The sequence below is a fragment of the Anas acuta genome, chromosome 1 (genome assembly GCF_963932015.1).
Source record: "Anas acuta chromosome 1, bAnaAcu1.1, whole genome shotgun sequence".
NCBI lineage: Eukaryota > Metazoa > Chordata > Aves > Anseriformes > Anatidae > Anas > Anas acuta.
Window position 1 is genome coordinate 149,182,814 of NC_088979.1, and position 20,491 is coordinate 149,203,304.

The 20,491-nt window shown below is 39.2% G+C and overlaps 1 protein-coding gene across 2 annotated transcripts in view; it reads right to left on the minus strand.

Annotated features, from left to right (window-relative positions):
* Positions 1-20,491, minus strand: part of LARGE1 (LARGE xylosyl- and glucuronyltransferase 1) — a 282,272-nt gene that overhangs the window by 17,785 nt on the left and 243,996 nt on the right. For both annotated transcript variants that reach the window (XM_068664913.1, XM_068664920.1), the window contains 3 exons: positions 18,763-18,918; positions 6,332-6,495; positions 1,650-1,928 (listed from right to left, as the gene is read on the minus strand). In XM_068664913.1, the coding sequence (XP_068521014.1) occupies positions 1,650-1,928; positions 6,332-6,495; positions 18,763-18,918 (599 nt within the window). The remainder of the gene's footprint in view (positions 1-1,649; positions 1,929-6,331; positions 6,496-18,762; positions 18,919-20,491) is intronic.

A 20,491-nucleotide genomic window follows, 5' to 3' on the forward strand; every position in this document is an offset into this window, starting at 1 on the left:
TTAGCAATTTCAATATTCCCAAGCAACAGAGATGCACAGAGTTAAGGTGGTGTGGATCTCACAAAAGACGTGTAGAGCAACGCAGTGTCTCGGAAGCAACAATGTTCTGTGACAATCCATTTCTTTTTTTTTTTTTTGTTCCTGAACAACACCAATGTGTGGCATCACTGTGCATTTAGTCCCATGATACATTATCACCATATCAGAGTAATTTGTATGGCTGTAATGTCTCAAGCGCACTGTGGTATGTCACTTTGTTTTCTCTCCTCTCTCCTTCGTTTCAGTTCTGGCTCCCATCAATGCACTGCAAAGCAGCATGTAGGAACAAGCTGTATTTCTGGTACTACATGTCAGTGTCAACAGCTGCTATCCTTCCTGTGTCCAGCATTGAGCTGAAGAAATGTAACAGCATGCAGCACTTACGTCAAAGAACGGTACTGCTAATAACAGCAGTCCCTCTACGTATCTTGAGACAGTTAATGTGTGCGAGAGACAGAATTATTTTGGAATCCTTTAAGTAAAAAAGAAATATCCCTGAAATAAGTGGGAAACTGGCTGACACAGTGGGATAAAGCTTCAGTGAAAGCTTCAGTTGAAATCCAGCATCTTAAAAGCTATAGTGAATTTGGCCCAGTTCACAGATGTGGAAAGTGAAAAAGGCAACTGTCCACATGAGGGAGAAGGGAGAAGAAGATACTTACTGAGTTAGCCTGAAACAAAGGAATTGATTCATAAGTTTACTATACAGGAAGGTATATTGCCCTTTACACTCCAGCACCCCAGGCCTACATATTGAAAGGGCTCACCTACAGGCAGACCCTCACTGGAGCACTGTGATCAGGTTTTACCAAACTCAAAAAGAGATGAAAGACAAAACTGGTTAAAGACTAAGGAACTGAAATCCTTCTGTCTGGCCACAGGGTGTCCTCCTTGCTCTATGCTTTGGCCTCAGGTGACCAGCCTCTGTAGAGGATAAAGGTCTTTATTAAAAATAGCTCTGTTAATAGATGAGAGGTCTGTAGTTTGTTCAGTCCAACTTGCTCACATTCATTAAGATACAGTACACACTGAGGTTACTCTTCCCAGTTTCTTTACGCTAATTATTTTGCCTTGACAGGTGCAGGTCGTACTCATATTCTTAAGCTGGTTAGACTCTCATTCCGTTTTCAAGATATGGAACTGGATAAAGAGTGAAAGAATGTATCACAAGGACAAAAAATTCAGTACCATTCTGCATGTTTTTTCTGTCATTGACATTAAGAACCTGGGATGTTTAAGGAAATTGCTCATTTCACATCTCTGCTAATACTGGACACTATTGTACCTTTAATGACACTTAATCCAGTTCAATTTTCAAACTGTTTTGAAAAATTATTCTGATAGCTAACAGGTTTCATATTTAGAACCGCTTTTTTTTTTTTTTTTTTTTTTTTTTTTCATAGCGATATGATGTTACTTCTAGTTACAGCCTCTTCCTATACCCTAAAAATTCTTGTGCCTTGCTGGGTGTTTTCACACTTTAAACAACTACACTGCCTCTTTCAGATCTGCTCAAATTGCATTATTTTGGGAATGTGTGAGAAGGGTGGGGTGTGGAGGGGATGAAAAAGCATGTGGCAGCAGGGAGCCTTCCACCACTGTCCACTTACCTGAGGTACTCGTAGAGTCCATACATGGGCAGGAAGTCAATGTCAGACAGAAACATGTACGGTGTGCTGATATGCTTCATGGCCACATTCCTTAGCAGATTCACAGGATAGAACTGGCCTTCCTTGTAGACGATATGGTAGCCAACATTGTGGCGGCTCATTAATACTTCTGAGCCCTGGGCGTAGCGCAGAAATTGCTGGGCTTCTGCATCAGAAAGATAGAGTGCCAGGCTGATCGGACCTTCCCAGTGTTTGCAGATAGCTTCAAGCATCTGGAGCCTGAAAGAGGAAGGGTGAGAATAAGAAAAGGCTGTCTCCCCGTCTGGGACTATTTGCCTGGGTTCATCTCATCAAATACAGATACCTCTATCTAAGTGAGACAGATTGGCATCACTTTATATCCTGTGGAAAGCAATAAATATTTCTACACCACAATTCATCTTATCTAAGTCCATGTCTCTTTCTGGACAGGTGGACTGCACCCTAGATACGCCTACCTCTCTCCAGTGAATACGAGGGAGACAAAGATGGCACTAGCTCATATATAAACATCCACAACACAAATACCTAAAGCCAGGTGAAATCAATGACAATCCTTTCTGCTTAAAGCCTTGATGCTGCAGAAAAACCCACATGGACGACGGGGCTTCATCTGATGAGAGCTTTGAGTGGTTGTAGGGATCTGTCTATGTAGATCTAATTATAGAATAGGGGACTTGTAATCTAAAGCTATGCCTAGAGGCCAATTCACATTTTAGGCCAAGTTAGTCTCTCTTCAAGAAGCCAGTGGAAAAGAAAGGTGTACAGACCCAAAGATCATTTTACCTCCTGTTTAGGAAAACCTTTTCAAAATTTTTGCAAGGCAGTTAGTCAGATCTTAAAAACTGTTGAAAGTGACAGGTCAAGGGAATACTGACTTATATAAACATTTGTGTTGACTGAAAAAAACTGTCAGGGGAAGGGCAAAAGGATGAAACACGATAGAAATGGGGTTTACCATGAGTAAGGAGGGAAAGAGGGAGAGATATGGCATGGAATACCAAAAGAACAGTTCAGACAAAACCATCATTTAAAATACTAATCTGTATATGTTTTAGCATTGTCTCCTCAAAGTCCACTAAATGATTTTTAGAACAGGTTGTATCAAAGAATATTTTTTAAAACTCTCAGCAGTTACAATATTATTGATGAAAATGACAACAAAAGACCTCATATACAATGTAAATCAAACCCAGTCTGGTCAAAATAGATTAATCACTTTGGACAATTTATACAGAATTGCCTAGAGATTAAGATATGCCACCCAAAAATACAGCAAGAACTGATTACAAAGCCTCTTGAGTTAATATAAAGGGAAATGAACCTATGCAGCCTAGCCACATATTCTATTAAAAATTAGGAAGAGTAGATGATGCAACATGATTATCTTCTCTACCTTCCATATCCGTGTTACTAGATTTTTCCTATTAATATTTATACAGAACACAAGAAAAGTTTTCTGCATCATTGTAATCAGAGAAAATAATTTCCCCCTCCTACTATCACACTAAGTATTGCAGCAGAAAGGAATGATATACCAGCAAACACAAATTCTGATTTAACATTAATAGCTTTCTCCAGTGTTTCTGAATGATCCTGATGACATTCAAGACGATATAATCATTTTGTCTTAGATATGAGATATTACTTTTACTAATCTATACCTGGTACATTATTTTCTTTTTATCTATTATTGAAACAAAGGCTATTATCAGCCTGAAACATACAGCTGAATTAGAAACACCAATCGATAAAAGGGATCTAAAAGGTATGTGAAGGCTTTAGGCTTTTGATTGTACTAATAACAAGTAGAGAAAAAAAAATATTTTTTGCTTTCTCCAATATAGTGACAACCTGTTAATCAGTAGGATCCATTTCATCATCACTCAGGTTTAGGGCAGCCTTTTATAAATGAAATACTTGCCTAGAAAGAAATGTAGCAAAATGCCTTTCAAGGACTCTAAGCAGTGGACAAATGGCATACATAACTTATTTAAACGGCACACCTGATGATGCCTGCAAAGCTTTCTGCAACAGTTAAGTGGAAACTGTGTTTTGCTGGTATAAATTTCCAGCTGGACAGCTTAGTGCCCTTCAGAACACTCCATTTTGCAGGGCCTTTCTCATTGACAGGCTCCACTTCTATGAGTTTGATACAGGGACTGCTAGATGATGCTCCCTAATCTGAACTCTGTAGGTTGTTAGAAGTCTTTTTTTTTTGACCACAGAACTTAGAAATACAAGTTTCTAAGCACACCAAGTTATTTCTTTGTTGCTAGTTGTCTTGAGGAATGTGTTCTCTGAAGAAAATAAATAAACTCTTATACTGCATAATAATAGGGGTCATCATTTAGCTGGTATTTTTTTTTAAGGTCTGTTTCAGTCAAGAGAATTTTACTGGTGAGATTCTTTGTTTTCACTCTGCCTCTTAAGCACATTCAACCAGTTTACGGGTTTTTCTCACCCTGACCTCAAGAAGTCTAATGCTAAATTTTTCTTTCCTCATCCACACCCTTAGCTCACATTTCTCATATTTCTGATTCCTAGGTACATACCATGCCTTTAAAAAAGCTGCCTAGCCAAAGTACTTGCTTGAAAGCCACATACAAAGCCTGTGATGCAACCAAGCCATTATCAGACCAAATTTGTCACGTCAGTACAAGAGGAGACCAATAACAACACTGAATGAAGTTGCTCTCAAAGCCTCTATCTACAGACATTAATGTTACCTTCTAAACTCTGTCTTCCATTTCCCAAGCCTACAGCACAAACAACCGTAAGCCTGTCACAAGTCATGTCAGTCTCGACTCCAGCAGGTCTAGAATTGGAGACAACTGGGAGTTGCTTTTTTTGCCTTTCCTTATGTTGGAGGATCATTTGAAAGAACTAAGCAAGAGTGTAGCATATAGCACATTGTTTACGTACATGCCATCTTACATCTGAGACACTAATATTAAATGTCTATAGCTACGCCGGAGGAATTTAATAAAAGTGGTCTAAAGAAGGTACCAAAAAATAAGGCAGTAACTGAAAGATGTGAAAGAAAACAAAGCAGCTAAACAGCTCTTTGGTATGATATTATTTATTGATTTTAGCTGAAAGAGAGTATTTCCAACTCAAATCAATAATTTATAGCAACACACCAAAGAAGTAGGGAAGATTTTTCCTGCACAGTATCAGGAGGGCTGTTCTTCCTGAATAAAAATGTGTGGTTCTGTCTATCAATAAAAACATGTGCCCCAGTGAGGATCCAGAAAGAGAAACAGATGCTCAGACTTTGCATCAGTGCCAGTGAATCAGTGCCGAGCCCCAGCTCATTCTTTTGAATTAAATTCTGGGGGGAAAATATACCATGTGCACAGACCAACTCTACTAATTTACTGTGGCACTCACTCAGGGTCTGGCTTAATTTATTTCTTTAGTTTTTTACTCAAAGGTTTGTGAACACTTAAGAAATGTTTCCTCAATTAAAAATCAATAGAACACACACCGATGTGCATAGCAAATCATAATATGACGTGCAGGATGCAGTGCTGAGGCACTGCCGAAACAAAACAGCCCTCATCTGTTCATGTTTATTTTTAAAACAGGCTGCAAATGTCTGTTAATCTGAATTCCTCTGACCCTTGTGGAATACTGCTGACCTTCTACTGGTGTAGCAGTGGTGATATTCACGGGTCATGTAGCATTCTGCATGTGCTCTGCCAAATAGAGTATAAGTTGCTTGCTTATATGCAAGGAGTTCTGACCTGTTTTATTACCTACTCTGATAGCAGCAGCTACAAAGTTTGGAACAGATTTGAACTGAGAAGCCTGAGGAAAAAAGAGACTGACAATTCAAAGTGTCACAGAGCTGGCTGATACGGACTACACTGACAGAGCTTCTGAAACGTGACAACGCGGGAATCAGAAAGGCACAGGTGGAGCTTGTCATGAAATCGACTTTTTCCCCAAATGAAATACCAGTTAAATTCCACTTTACATTGGAACTGAAAGTTGGGAAGAGTTAAACTACAGATACTATCCTGAAAATCAACATTTGTATAAAAATGAAATTACTCCTATCAAAAGGAGATATTTTTTGTTTCCCCCTAGCACACTAAAACTAAAAATATTTTATTTTAAACTGCCAAATTTGAAACTAAAATGTTTAGTTTTGACTCTCATTATAAGAAAATCAAGCCACTGACTGAAATTTTCTGCAAGGGAAATACCAATGAAAGCAAAACTAACATTGTCTGAAGATGAAACACTGTGAAAAACCTTTTGATTAGCTAACACTGCTTGCCTAAGTCCATCACCAACATCTCCTGTTTTTCCTAGGTGGCTGTGAAACTCCAAAAAATAATAATGCCTGACAAGTCTGACAAGTAACAACCCATGCAGCTCCAGTATTTAGCCTCACATGAACTCCACCTATACTCCTGCATTCGCTGCAAACTGAGGTTTGGATGCCTGTGTGATGTCTACATGTGCTACTCCTAATTCAAGCAAGGTCTTACAGCATGATATCTAAGTTTCTGTGAAAGCCATTTTTATTTCTCCCTAAAGCATTACAATAGATGGATTTCTTGAAATGCTCTGAGACTGTCAAAAAATTTTCATCGTCTCACATTTCCAGATGAACAAGAGATTTTGCCTACCTGTCCATTGAAAGTTGAGCCACCAGTGTTACATCAGTATTGTCTGAAGCAGGTTCATATTCGTAATGTAGAAAATACAAATGAGTGCGATGGACGGTGAAGCGTTCTCGACGAAATTCATAGCATAAGTCATCCTCATCCAGCTCAGACAGCTGTTTCTGGAGCTGTAAGGGAAAAGCAGACATAAATATAAGTCCTTTATTATTCCTCTTGCAAGTCAGAGAGAGTAAGGAGGTTGGGAACTTGCAGCATGAAGCAATGGGGAGCAGACTGAAACAAACATAGCAGTATTTTCCCAAGTGTCACTCCTTCAAGCCACTGGACAAGAGATTAGAAGAAAGCACTCCTAAGCAAACAGATGAGGCAGACAGACCATTATATTATGATCTATGTATTTTATATACCATATGTATTATCATCTTCCAACATCCAGAGTAGCAATGAAACAGTGAACAATCACATTTAATAACTGCCAAGTATCAGAGCTAATGATCCAATGGGATGCATAAGACCACTCCTTATTAGAAGCAGTATTTTAAACTACTTGTAGACATACAGCTCCAGCAGAGGGGACTCAGCAGTAGATTATGCTTGTACCCTGGACTAAGCAATTCCCATTCTGCTGCCTCTGTTGGAGAACAGTAACTGCTGCTAGGGGCATGGACAGACAGCTGGAAAAGTAACAGCTTAAACTGAACATTAGTCAGTGTCTTGAGACTTATGTATCTGCACCAGTATAATTTTGAAATAAAAATAATCTTTCAACTGCAGAAGAGCCAGATATAAGCCTATATTTTTAACAGGATTTGTACTTCTGGATATTTGGGTTGAGAAATCAAAAGGATGCCAGATTAGCAGAGAACAGGTATTTCTTGGCTTCCCTGAAAACCAAGCCCCTTCAAAGTCAAAACAGCAAAAGAAAGCAACTGTATCCTCAGTCATTTATTCCTGTAGCTTTAACAGAATAAAAGTTTGGCTCTTGGGAAAGGAGGAAGAGAAAAACTGACCAAACATCTATACAGATGACCAATTCCACCACTGAACTATATTATTTAAAGACAAACATCTGGCTAGAATTCTTAAAATGCATTCATTTTAAAGGAAAAATCAGTCATCCCTGCTGTAAAATATTCCACAAAATGTAATGACAATGAAAATTATACATGATATTGACATATCAAATAGAGTTCTGTTTGTGTTGATCTAAAATGTAGATTATTAGTAAAGGTATCATTTTCCACACTTTGTTTCTTAAAAATTAACCTATAAGAAGGATAAGATTACCTGTTTATCAGTAAAGAATAAATTAAGACAAATATTCATGTTATATATATACAAGTTTTGATAAAATCACTGTGAACTTCAAATTGTTTCATGAAATAAACATTATGAATTATAGACATTCATTTAGATTCAAAAATCTCTTCTGTTCTGTTCAGAATGATTTAAAGTAATAGTTTACAATAGTATCATTAAGAAAAACATTGGAAAATGTAGGCGTTTCTTGTTCTAACACCGTGTTAAGAACAAGAGCTGTTGTTCTTGGAACTATAAGCGTAATGGCTGCCATCAACAATAATGCTTAGAGCTGAATGTTTTTCTGTGACAGCTGATGGAATAATTCCTGGTATTTTCCTGTATATCACTCTTTAATCTTCTTTTGAATAATGGAAACACCTCCTTTGATTTCAATGAGTTTTGGATCAGGATCTCATTCTTCCTTGCTATTGTTCTGCACAGGTCTTAAAATGTCCCTCAGGAGAGACTGCTTTTAGAAAGATGAGAGCCTGAATCTTGACAAATCTTTACTCAGGCAAAACTTCTATTGAAATCAAGATCTCTTTTGGTGGAATAAAAATTGGGAGTTCCTTTACATATTGTTGGAGTTTCATTCATTCTGCTTTAAAAATCATGATTCAGCTGAACCTGTACTTTATTTTCCAAAGCACATTCAAACAATATTTGAATTAAACCCAATATTTACAACAATGACTATAAAGATTATTGTATCTTTTTGTTTCTCCTTTGAAAAGAGATATTAGTGTGCCCTTATCAGAATTATCAAGGAGCTTTAAATGTAAACGGTTAAGACAATAGCAAAGCACATTTCAGGGATACCTTCCTATCCTGCTGTATATACAAACAACAAGGCTAGAAGTTTATAATTGTACAGCAGCTATTAATCAGGCAGTCACTGAATGATTATCAGATTACATTCAGGTTGCAAGCTATGAGGATATAAATACTTAATTATAAGTTACAGAATAACATTTTGGGCTCAATTATGGCTTTGCATACTACAGAGCCCTTGGTGGGGGATGAGGAGGGAGACGGCTTCTCAGAGGCTCCAGTATTTTGGCTGTGAAAGTCACCAAGCCACAAAGTTGCCCGTGGAGGTAGTGGAGAGCAGCAAGCACCAGAAAGCGCCTTCTGCTATGGGGAAAGGGTAACCTGTTCTTTCCACTGCTTTTCTTAGGGTCAGGATTTTGTCAGTGCTTTGTGAGAACACTTGTACAATCCTTGCTTGCTCATACCATGAGCCTAAACTGCTGGACAGCCTTAGGAGACCTCTGCAGGCTGTGCAAACACAGCTTACATAAGGCACGCTCCTTCAGACACAACAATCAGTACAGGACAGGCTATGATTTGGCCTGTAGTACTGTTACTGTGCACGTGGCAAGCAGTCTGCATTAAGGATGGGCTTATCCTGCAGCAATGGGGAGGCAACAGGCATTGGAAAGAAATATAGCATGTGATTATCCACGTGAAAACTCCCTTCCTGCTGGAAGCAACGCTGGACATGCTAGGATTTGGTCCAGCAAAACATGTAAGCTCACAAGGTTTCTCACTGAAGCCAATCGTGTGACATGCACAAGGTATCAGGATCAACATTGTGGGTGCTGCACAAGATTACACATTAGGAAGCAAAAAGCCAGTCCATGCAGCTGCCAGCTGAGGACTGCATGGACTGGGAAAGTCAGCTGCACCCTAAAACATTCAGGCTAGCCTCTTTTTCCTTTTATTCAACCTAGTTCAAGGACAATTTTGTTGCTGTGGGTTTTGTTATTTTTGAGTAAAATTGTTACAGATATCACAGCATAATGAAATAATACTGCCAATTTCTCAAGTTGAATAAATAAACAAATACCTCCCCCTTTCTTTCCTCCAGCGACCTAAAAATCAGATCCTTGGAAACAGCCAGATTGTTATTTGAACATATCTCTTTCCTGATGCCTGACAACAATAGGAAGTGGGGAAAATACTGTGAAGTGAAATACCATAACCTACTTACTTTCTGAACAATCTCATTCAGTTACAGGACTATGAAATCCAGAATACTGGTAACTTCCCTGAAATATCTTACAACTTCTATATAGAATGTTTAAAATAAATTAATATGGACAGGAATTAAAGACTTGAGTACCATACATGTATGTGCATTTCTTACTTATTACTCTTACAAATGATTGCACAGCATAAAATGAGTTACAGCAGAAAAAAAAAATCCCTTTATTTTGGAGACATAGCAGAAAAAAATCCTTTCTTTCGGGCATCTCATCTTTTTGCACTTGTAAAAATGCATTGACATCACAGTTTTGTCATCCTTTTAGGCAGCTCTTTCACTGCCCTCTGACAGAAATTTATTGGAGGCGAGAGTAGGAAAGGAAAATTTCCAACCCATTTTTGCCTTGTTGTCTCTCCAAGACTGGGTTTATCTAACGGCAAGCAGCAATACAGTTGAAACTGAACCTGATGTTTGCAGGCAAATTAATGTAAGAAGAGAGGTTGGATAAGAGGGGCCAAAGAAGCCTCTATATTTCTTTCTTTGAAGAAACAGCCCATCTTTGTTATATGTCAGAGCTCAACAAAAACAGTGTCTTTGGTTTCTACTCTGTGTTTCTTAAAATACACTACAGGCATAATATGGGGTGGAGGAAAAAAAGAAAATACGTTTTCAGGAATAAAAAAGCTTCATTAGTTTAAGAGTATTTTCCCCTCCTTCAATTTCTCTCTCAGTACATTCATATACCCCCAGTATGACACACGTATAAAGACTGCTTCCTTTTACTGTGAAGGGACACACACAATCTATAAATACATACGGCATAAAGTCATATGCCATTTTTTACACACATATTTAAAATGAAGAATTTTAATGATGCACAACATTCAAAAGACAAGTAATTGTCTAAGACAGTCACATATATAACCTTAAACTTATCTCTTTATGAGTTACCTCATTCTTTTCCAGTTACATGATCACATAAAATTTCTCTAATGATATAATCTTATCTACAGCATGTATATTGCGTGGATCCATTATTTATGGATAAAGAACTTACAGCTTGGTTTAGAGTTTGCTCCCACATTGTACCTTTATGAAAAGATGAGTTACCAATGGGAATCTGACAGATCTATACAGAGGCTTACTTAAACACAGTGCACCATCAAAATGAGGATCTTAATGTCAGCTGGATTTGATAAAAAGATGGCATCCCTTTAAGAATCCCTCCGTAATACTTATAACAAAATGCCTAATATAGCTAAGACTTTTCATCCTTAGAGTGACAGCATGCATTTCACAAAAGCAAGTCTGCTTAGCATGAGATTCACTCTTTCTACAAGACTTTCAAGGCTAAGGCTACTTGCCACTGAGCATGTGGGAAATTTCACCTCGAGGAAACATTCTTGCAGTTGCAAAGTGATGTGCTTTTCAGCGTGTGTACAGTAGATGTTCTCTTAGGAAATACTGTAGTGGGAAACAGCGAGTGCTTTCATTAGCATCACGATGTTACTTGCTTCCAAAATAAAAATGGTAGCATGCAGAGAGTGCCATGACATGCAGGAGACCAAAGCAAAAAGAGAGAGATATCCAAGAGTACACGTTACATTACTTCTTGGGATGACCAGCTGTGGCACGCGATCAGACCACTCACTTCTCAGGTGGCCTGTGAGGCTAGGCTGGACAGACGAGCACGGACAGACCAGAAGCTATTCAACTCTACCATGAATCCTCATCATTTACCAGGTCTACTTTTCTGACTAATACATTTGTGGTGTATCCATGTGATAGACAACAGACCTGTATGATAATGGCACGTAGCATGTACCTATCACTGATGATCTGGTTAGTCCTAACCAGATTTAGTTCCTAAATCTCCCTTCCTAAGGCTGTTCCTAGAAGAAGCGCATCAGTGATCAGCTTCATTTGTTTGAACTGCTGTGTCACAGAAACTATTTTCTTCCCACCAAAATTTACAGGATTTCATCACAAATGAGACCAATCCAAAGTCCAGGATCAGAAATATTTTCTTCGATATTAGTGATATTTAAGAAAAAAAAAACAACTTTTTTTTTTTAAATTTATTTTTATTTTTTTCCTTAAGTGCTATTTAGACCTTGGGGAAGGGGAGAAATCCCTTCATTGTATAGGCATCTCTTTCTCATCAAGCGTTTAAGGTAAAGTGAGATGACACAAGGCTTAAGTAACTCACTAAATACCATGCTAACACAACAGGAACAGAGCTGCTCAGATGAAAACTTTTAACTTTCAGATCATCTTTCCTTCTCCCAGGTGTGTGCAGTTAAGATTCATAGCACAAAACCAGCTCAGCTTAGCCACCGAGACAGATGAAAAATAACACCAGCTCAGGATGAAACTACAATCTGGCTATAAAATGCAGCAGTTTTATTTCCTCCTGTGTAGCTGCCCCACTTCCCACCAGTAGGCAATTGTGTTGCAGCGTTTAGCGCTTTTAAAGTTAAAAATTAAATTAACTGCTGCCTTTAGGATGGCATAAACAAAACAGATGATGTAAGGAGGAAAAAGCATTTACTGAGTCTTGTTTGCAATGACCTACATAACGTAATTCTTGCTTCTCCAGTGATTAGTAATAAAAACCAGGCTAATCCCATGTCAATTAAATCCTTATTCCTCCCATGCCATAAAATTTCGTACATTTGCTATGGGTCAAATTGAGCCATCTGTGAAACAAAGCTGTGCTTGGGACAACGAGAAGGATAGTGTCTGAAAAATCCTACTTAACAAGAAGAATTTTGTTGTAGCGTATGAAAAGATTGACAATATTCTTGTGAAATGGAAATAATGGCTTATCTTTACTGTGAATAATCAACACAATTAAGCACCCAAGTTTTTGGCATGCATACCATCATAGACAGTTCTGTACAGATGAAGCACAACTCCTCTTGATCTCAGCTGCAGCTGTGAGACCTTGGTACTTCTCTGCATTTCCTTTCCCCAGGTTCCTGACACACTTTCTTGGCAGAGCTTATTTCCAGCCCACCCTCGTACCACAGTGCTTTGATGGGTTGGTCTCCCTGCTTTTGTTTCCCTGGATTGTTCCTTCTTGTGTAGCAAATTCCATGGTCAAAATTTGCTGAGTGAGACCCTGCCCATTCTTTAGCCCAACAAGGTCTCATAACATCAAGCAGTCTGCCAACAGCCTGTTCATACAGGCACCCATCAGTTCTTTCCTGCCCCGAACACTCTCTCTCTCCAGAACCTCTGTCCAGGCTACTTGGCCTTTTTGGCCTTTGATTTGGCTTTTATCCTGTTGTTTTTTTTTTTTTTTTTTTTTTTTTTTTAATGGGGCTTTTTGCCCCATACCTGGAGGTGTTCAAGGCCAGGTTGGATGAGGCCATGAGCAACCTGATCTAGTGGGTGGCACCTTTGCCTGTGGCAGGGGGGTTGGAATTGGGTGATCTTTGAGGTCCCTTCCAACCCGGGCCATTCTATGATTTTATCCCTTTCATATGTGAATATGGATTTTTTCTCCTCCATATTGTCTGGATAGCAGTGAGGGCAATGGATCTCTTTCAGGACAGAGACCAAACAGGTTCCTGCTCCTAGCTCTCCTGTCCAGTCAGACAGAAAGGCGCAGAGCATTCAGGAGAAACAGTCACAGAAAATGCCCGTTTTGTCCTGGTCCCCTGCCTGCAGCATGCTCAATTCTTTGGTGGCACTGGCAAATATACAGTCTGATCAGACATATCCATGCACACTCCAAAGGAGTCTCCAGAGATCTGAGCCTCCTTGAAGTCAAACAAAGCACTGCTGAAGATGTATAAATTATAGTGGGATTTTTCAGCCCTATAATTTGCATAAATTTTCACCAGCTTGGCAAAAGACACATTCCTGGCCCCAAAGTCACTCTTGCTAAATGTCAGCTCCTTCTCTGAGGTAAGCAGTATATCCATGAAGAAGTCATCAGAGCTTGCAGTGTGGGCAATCCCCCCAAAACTTTTTCCCATGCTTCACTTCAAAAAAAAATCAGAGAGAAGAAAAAAGGAGGTATACAAGCATGGCAAAAAGAAACATAGTTAACAGTTCCCCCATCTAGCAATACTGTAAGCAGCTGAAAGCAATTTAATCGGAAGTTTCAGGCAACTAAAAGGATGTGCTACCAGCTCAGCATTTAATAATAATAACAGTAACAGTTTTAATAATAGAAACTACACAGCTGGGGAAGGCAGGATTTCCCGTCAAAACTACCATAAACCATCTGTTTACTAGAGAAAGACTATGTCATGACAAAATAGTACCTTTAAATCTCAGTCCTACTGATGATGCAGTATTCTGAAATCCTGCACGAGCAAAGGGTACTCACAGCATTAGTCTGATTCTTGTTACCGACTCGGAAGCTCCCTTTGCAATCCACTTTAAGATATTCAGAAATTGCTAAATTTGAGAACAGAGTTTATGCTACATAGCACATCAATTTCCTGCCCTTCTGGTAGATATTACTAGGTGGAATGCACAGCCATTTGCTAATATTAAAAATCTCTGGTTTTGTACAGAAAAAGTAAATTAGTAACAAGACATTTAGGAAGCAAATATACACCTAAGCAAGTATTTTCTCTGGAAAACTAGATATTTTTACATAGTTTCTTTGTGTTGATGAATGGGAAAAGAAAAAAAATGGTGGAAGTCTGGGGAGAATTTTTTTTTCTTTTTCTGAAAAGTCTTCTCTAAGGGGAATCTGCTCTCTTCTTCCAAAATTGAGTGAAGTCCATGATAAAGCTCCCACTGATCTTGCTCTGGGCTTTGGATCAGGACACAGCCTTCACTAATAGGGGACACCCCATTCAACCTTCAGATTTAATGCTTTGGCAGAAGCACCTGGTGAGAAGCTGTCTGCAGGAAACGAGTTTTATGAGAATGCTAAAAGGTTGAGTGTGTGCCCCTGTGTGCTGAAATCAGACTTACAGTATCTATCTCATAGTGCAACTACAGACCTATAGACAGAAGATCCTGTTAAACTATTTTAGATGCTGCAGTAGGTCCTTTAGAATGAAATGCTGTACATAACAATTAAAAACCAACAGAAAACATTTAAATTGAAGGGTTTCCCTAAAATCTTCTCCTTAGTATAAAAATAAAAAAGGAATGAGAAAGGGAAATAGCATGGAACAGTAGGATGGAGTGACTGAGGGCTGGCTTCAAAGGCTGCTTGAGTCAATGACGTTGTTTACAGGAGGATTTGGTTCATATTCTGAATTTCACATTTGTATTTCCCATCCAGACTCTGCACAAAAGGCAAAGAGGTGATTGAAATACCACTTTGCAGAGAAGAGCCAGCTCTGTGTAATCTCATTTTAGTACATCCTGAATGAAGGGGACTTAGAGTACCGCTCTGTGGCAAGGAGCACGTGCCAGGCCCCCATCTACAGTCTGTTCCTGCAACAGTGTCTTTCAGCTTGACTATCTCAATGGAAGGATGAAACATGTATGTACACACAGACATACACATAACCACTTTTACATTAACAGAAAAATTACCTCAGCACCTCCCAATTTTTCAGTCTGCATTTCTTTGCCTCCAGTATTTGATTTTGAAAGCCCTGTCTATTCTGTTCATTCCTATTTGTAACTTTTTGGAACCTATTAGCAGTGCAGTTTGGTACAGCTGAAGATCAGCAACTGCCTAGATCAGCACTATGTGGTATAGGATCCCCAGACTGCCTTTATTTAGACCTCTTGAAATTCAGTCTGTGGTATTATACTTCCTTAGCAAACATTAAAAAAAAAAAAGAAAAGAAAAGAAGATATTAATCCATCTGCATGTATACAAACACATATATGTAAGCATACACACACGCACATATATACACTGAGAAAGAGTGACAGATTAATGTAACATCTGATTATGTTTTAAACTAATGCCCCTTTATATCTCTCTGGCACTGTAAAGAGTCCTTAAAAAAGAAAACGTGTAATTTACATTCATTTTAAGGACATCTCAGTACTGATGAGAAGCGTAAAGGGCCTTAGAGCAACAGAACCAGCCCAATGGTACCCATTGCCACACTTCTTTTTACATTTCACAGATATTTGCATTACAAATGAAATTCCTTAATTACAGGTCGCATTCCAAATAAAGCATAATTACAAATATTAAACTGCAGAGTTGCAATGGCTGGCATATTGGAAAAGGACCTTAAGGGTAAATTCTGCCACAGACAGATTATGAGTGACAGCCCCATAACAAGCCACTGCTTCTTCCACAACAGGGCTCGGAGGATTTAGTGCTTAGTAATTTTCTCTGATTATAAAACAAGTGGAGCTATTCCAGCATTTTGTCCACTAGTCTACAGTGCAGAGAAGCGTAGTCAGCTGAAGAAGGATCTTTTACATATATACAGTGCCTAGCACAATAAAACCCAATTGTGTTTTGGGGCTGCTAGTCTCAGTTCAGGGAAGAACAGAAAAATAACAGCTATCGCATAAATCAAATAGCAATTCCTACCTTATACATACTTGACTTTGCAAAAATTATAGCTCTTTATGTACTATATATGTTTAGGAATCCTAATGGAAACATATAGCTGCCTTGGCTAACTAAAGGTCCCTCTAACCCAGCATCCTATCTCCAGCTGTAAGCTGGCAGCCTAGAGAGGAGTACAAAAGCAGTGCAAGTGTATCATGATGTTTCCTCAGAACGCTCCCCTAGTCCTGAACTTGGGCTTAAGGACTTCTTGCACCAAAGCCTAACAGCTCCTGACTGATTTTCTTTCCATGAAGAGTCGCTTTTTGAACACGCGTGTATTTTTAGCAACACTACGTCCTGTTCAAAGCTTTGTTACATCTTGGGTGAAATGTCTTCCTTTGTTTTGAACCTGCTACTTGCTATTTTCTCTTCATGCCCCCTAGTTCTTGTTCTGGGAGGGATGACAAACAGTGGCTCCCTGCTCACCTTACAAGATGTTCTGCTTCTGAAGATTATCCTGCAATAGATCATTGGAATGTACTGTATTTTAATAGGACACCTGTGACACTGTGTGTACTACAGCAGAGAGAGGGAGAGAGAGAAAGAGGTTTTCATAATAATCCTATTCTTAAGGCCTCATAACATCAAAGCTGAAACTAGCTTTTTGTATTCTACAATAAAAAGGACATAGTCAATTTTCCAGCAGAGCTTACATGAAGGGTAACTAATTAATAACAATGTCTTCTCCTAAGTAAGCTATCTTAAGCTATCCAAAGTTAGATTTTTTCTATATTGAGTTGTTTTGATAGAAGGCTGTTAACTTTTTGGTTTCTGTTGGCAAGTTAAGACTCATGTATTTTTGTATGTCTAGCTCATTCTTTTCCAGTATCTTTTTTTTTTTTTTTAATTTATAAATGGAAGAATGCATTACGTTTCCTTTTCAGACACAAGCCATACCATACACCATATTGCGTTCTACTTGTCTTGAATAAGAAACAGCCTTGAAGAGTTAGTCATTTCCAGTGTCTGTCAACCAGATACAAGTTCAGTAAAATGAGCCATTTTAACTTTCACGACTGCCATTTTCAGCAGCAAGAACTTGCATTCAGTGTGCACAGCTCCCCAACAACTTGTCATCTGGAATAAATCTGTTTATTAAGGACTTACAGAGCTCTGGAAAATATAGCAACAAGTCTGTGGCTGCATTCCTGCTCTTCAAACCCACACAATTGCAAATTCAGAATAATTTTAAAGTATATTCTTAAAGCATGATAAAGAAGATGTGTTTTGTCTTTTTTTTCAACATCTCACTCCCCTCTTCTCTTCCTATCCCCTACTCCATCTATCGTACTGTGATGTCTTTGACCATCTGCCTCTTAGTGCTCTTTTATCACATTCAGTTCACTTGATTCTCGAAAAGCCCCTCACTCTTGCAGAGGATTTTCTTTCTCCATGTGATTTCACTCTTGCTGTGCACTCTCTCTCTCTTTTGTCTCTGCTTCAGTCTCCTTGAGTTAATGTTTAACTATATTTTTTCATCGTTTCCCCACCTTTTTCAGAAGACAGTGGTAAGGCTGAGTATCTGGGAAGCCGTGCCTTGGGCTAAAAGATATCTATCCAATATCTGAGTGTTAAAGTCAGAAAATTGGGGATGGCATCTCCTGTGGTCATTTTATCCACAGACTAACTGGAAACACTACAAGCCTCAATGATGCTATTGATTATCTTTTAACTGCTAATGTGTATATGATACTGGCATTGCTTTATTGATTTTTATAGAGAGAATTTTGTATATTTTAGATAATTACGCATTTTTTTTTCTTGAAGGTAACATAAAAGGTTACATCTTCCTTTGTATTTCCTTTCAGACTATGTAGCCAAAATTGATACTTGGTCTAGAAATCTTCACAGACTACATTATACACAAGGAATTCATACACATCTGTGAGTGTTTCAATTAACAGTTTTTTACGTTGGAACTATATGTACTAAGGCACACACACATAAGAACATCTGTATGTAAACATCCTTGATTTCAACCATTTTCAAAGGATTTACTTCATCTGAAAGGTTCTGATTGCAAATTTTATGCAGATACACATAACTACTGCTGTGTTTTGTTAGAGGCAGGGCAGAAAAAAACTGCACAGTCCCACAGCCCATGTGTACTGTTAAGTATTAACTCATTCTACAGTTTGCAGTATGGCAAAAACTCATAGATCTAATCCAGCAGTCTTGATGTTTTCATTTTCTCTTCATTATTTGTGCATTAGTATCTACTAGCCAAAGCCAACATCATCTTACGCTGAACAAACAGACAGCAAGAAACAATCATTTCCCCTGGAAAGTTTTAGGTCTAAGGGTGAGATTTGCAGAATTGCCTAATGGAATTAAGAGCCCGAATCCTCATTTTCAATTTGCTATCTTACCTTTGTTGGGGATTTTTAAAAAGCAAAGCAGCCTAAAAAAACACAAACCAAAAACAAAAGAGGGGAAAGGCAGGATTAATACGTCAGTTTTACAGGCAAGGAACTGAGGCACAAAGAGATTAAACGATTTGCACAGCGTCACTCTTGGAATCTGAGCACTGACCTCAATTCTCCTGAGTCCCTACCCGCACTGCCAATTCTCCAAGTTTTCACGTAGCCTGTACCTTGTATGAAACACCCTTTAAAATCTTCAAGCCCTAAACATACCACTTACGTTTTCACTGTTAATGTCTGCCTCACTGGGGCAGCCAAAGAGCTCCCGTCTCAGCAAGTTCCCATCATATTCTAGGAATGTCAGGTAGAGGTTGCGGAAAAACTCCACGTGCTTGTTTTTCACTCGCAGCTTCTTTGGTGAGTTCCAGTGAATCACCTCAGAGGGAAAAAAGAGAAAACATATCCTGCTGTTAGAATACAGATTTGCTTTAACCCCTGTTTTTGTGTGTGTTTAGTACACTGCCCTCTTAAAACCGAAAAAAAAAAACCACACAACAACAACCCCAGAACTACAACAACTTCCGTCTTTTTATCTGGACAGCTTTATCATGTCTTTCACAAGTCACTGCATACTGTACAGATGATGCTCTTTTAAACCCATCCATACCATACCATAACATGCACATATGAGTTGGGGTGCTGCTCAAATTTGTGATGCAGCACCTCCTAAATGCTGCCACTGGTCTAATGACAGACCCTACAGGTTTATGGGCTCTTTTGAAGAGGGTGGCATTATGAGGGATTCAGGGATGTTAATATTAAGCATTAATCTCAGATTTCCATATGACTGATTGATTCACTGTTTCAGGCCAGCCAGACTCTTCTCTTGTTAGACACTAAGGAGAAAAAGCCTCAAATGAATTCTTGCATCTATGTACACCCTTCAAAAAGGACTGAATTTAATCTGGCTTCCCTTTTCTCCACTGCTTCATTTAAACAAGACTGATCTCAGTTGCATTATACAACATAGTGGTGCAGCACAATGCTTCACCCCTTGAATTCCTATTTCTAGCAGGTATTTAGCCTCTACTAATGGGAAATGACTCTCACACTGGCCTAGATTTAACTCTAATGCTGACATAAAGGGCCTGATTCTCATTTACATCCAGGTGACTTTGCACTGCTCCCTGGCAGTGTGAACGAGAATGGGGCCCAAAGGAAAAACTATCAAGGAGCCAAAAGTGGCTTGCAGGAATGATTTCATTTTATAGAGGCTATATTTTAGGCATAAGAAAAACAAAACAAAACAAAACAACCAACAACCAAGTGCTTTGTATTCAGTTTTATTCTTGTGACTTCTAAAGAGATTAAAAAAAAAAAAGTCTCCCTTGGGAACATTTCCAAGCGAGGAGCTCTGGAGGTTCTCTGAATGCATTAAGTGAATTGCATGAAGGCACTGTGTCACTGTGATGCCAGCTGCCAAGCCAGTGGGGTGGTAAGCTCTGCTCTGCACATTGCATCTGTGGCAGGGAGCGGACAGAAGCAGCTCAGAGCAGATGAGCCCAGTCCCCTCGGTGTCAGCAGCACAGCTCCGCAGGAACAGGGAGCCCTCTTAAATCACCCTCTCTGCTTCTGAATGAGTAAGCTACAGGAGGAAAGAACAGGACATTGCCTGAACTTTTCCAGTACTAACTTCAGCAAACAAGACAGCCCCTCCACTGACTATTTGTATTTCCTCCCCCCATCCCCCAAGGAAAAGAGAGGAGAGGAGAGGAGAGGAGAGGAGAGGAGAGGAGAGGAGAGGAGAGGAGAGGAGAGGAGAGGAGAGGAGAGGAGAGGAGAGGAGAGGAGAGGAGAGGAGAGGAGAGGAGAGGAGAGGAGAGGAGAGGAGAGGAGAGGAGAGGAGAGGAGAGGAGAGGAGAGGAGAGGAGAGGAGAGGAGAGGAGAGGAGAGGAGAGGAGAGGAGAGGAGAGGAGAGGAGAGGAGAGGAGAGGAGAGGAGAGGAGAGG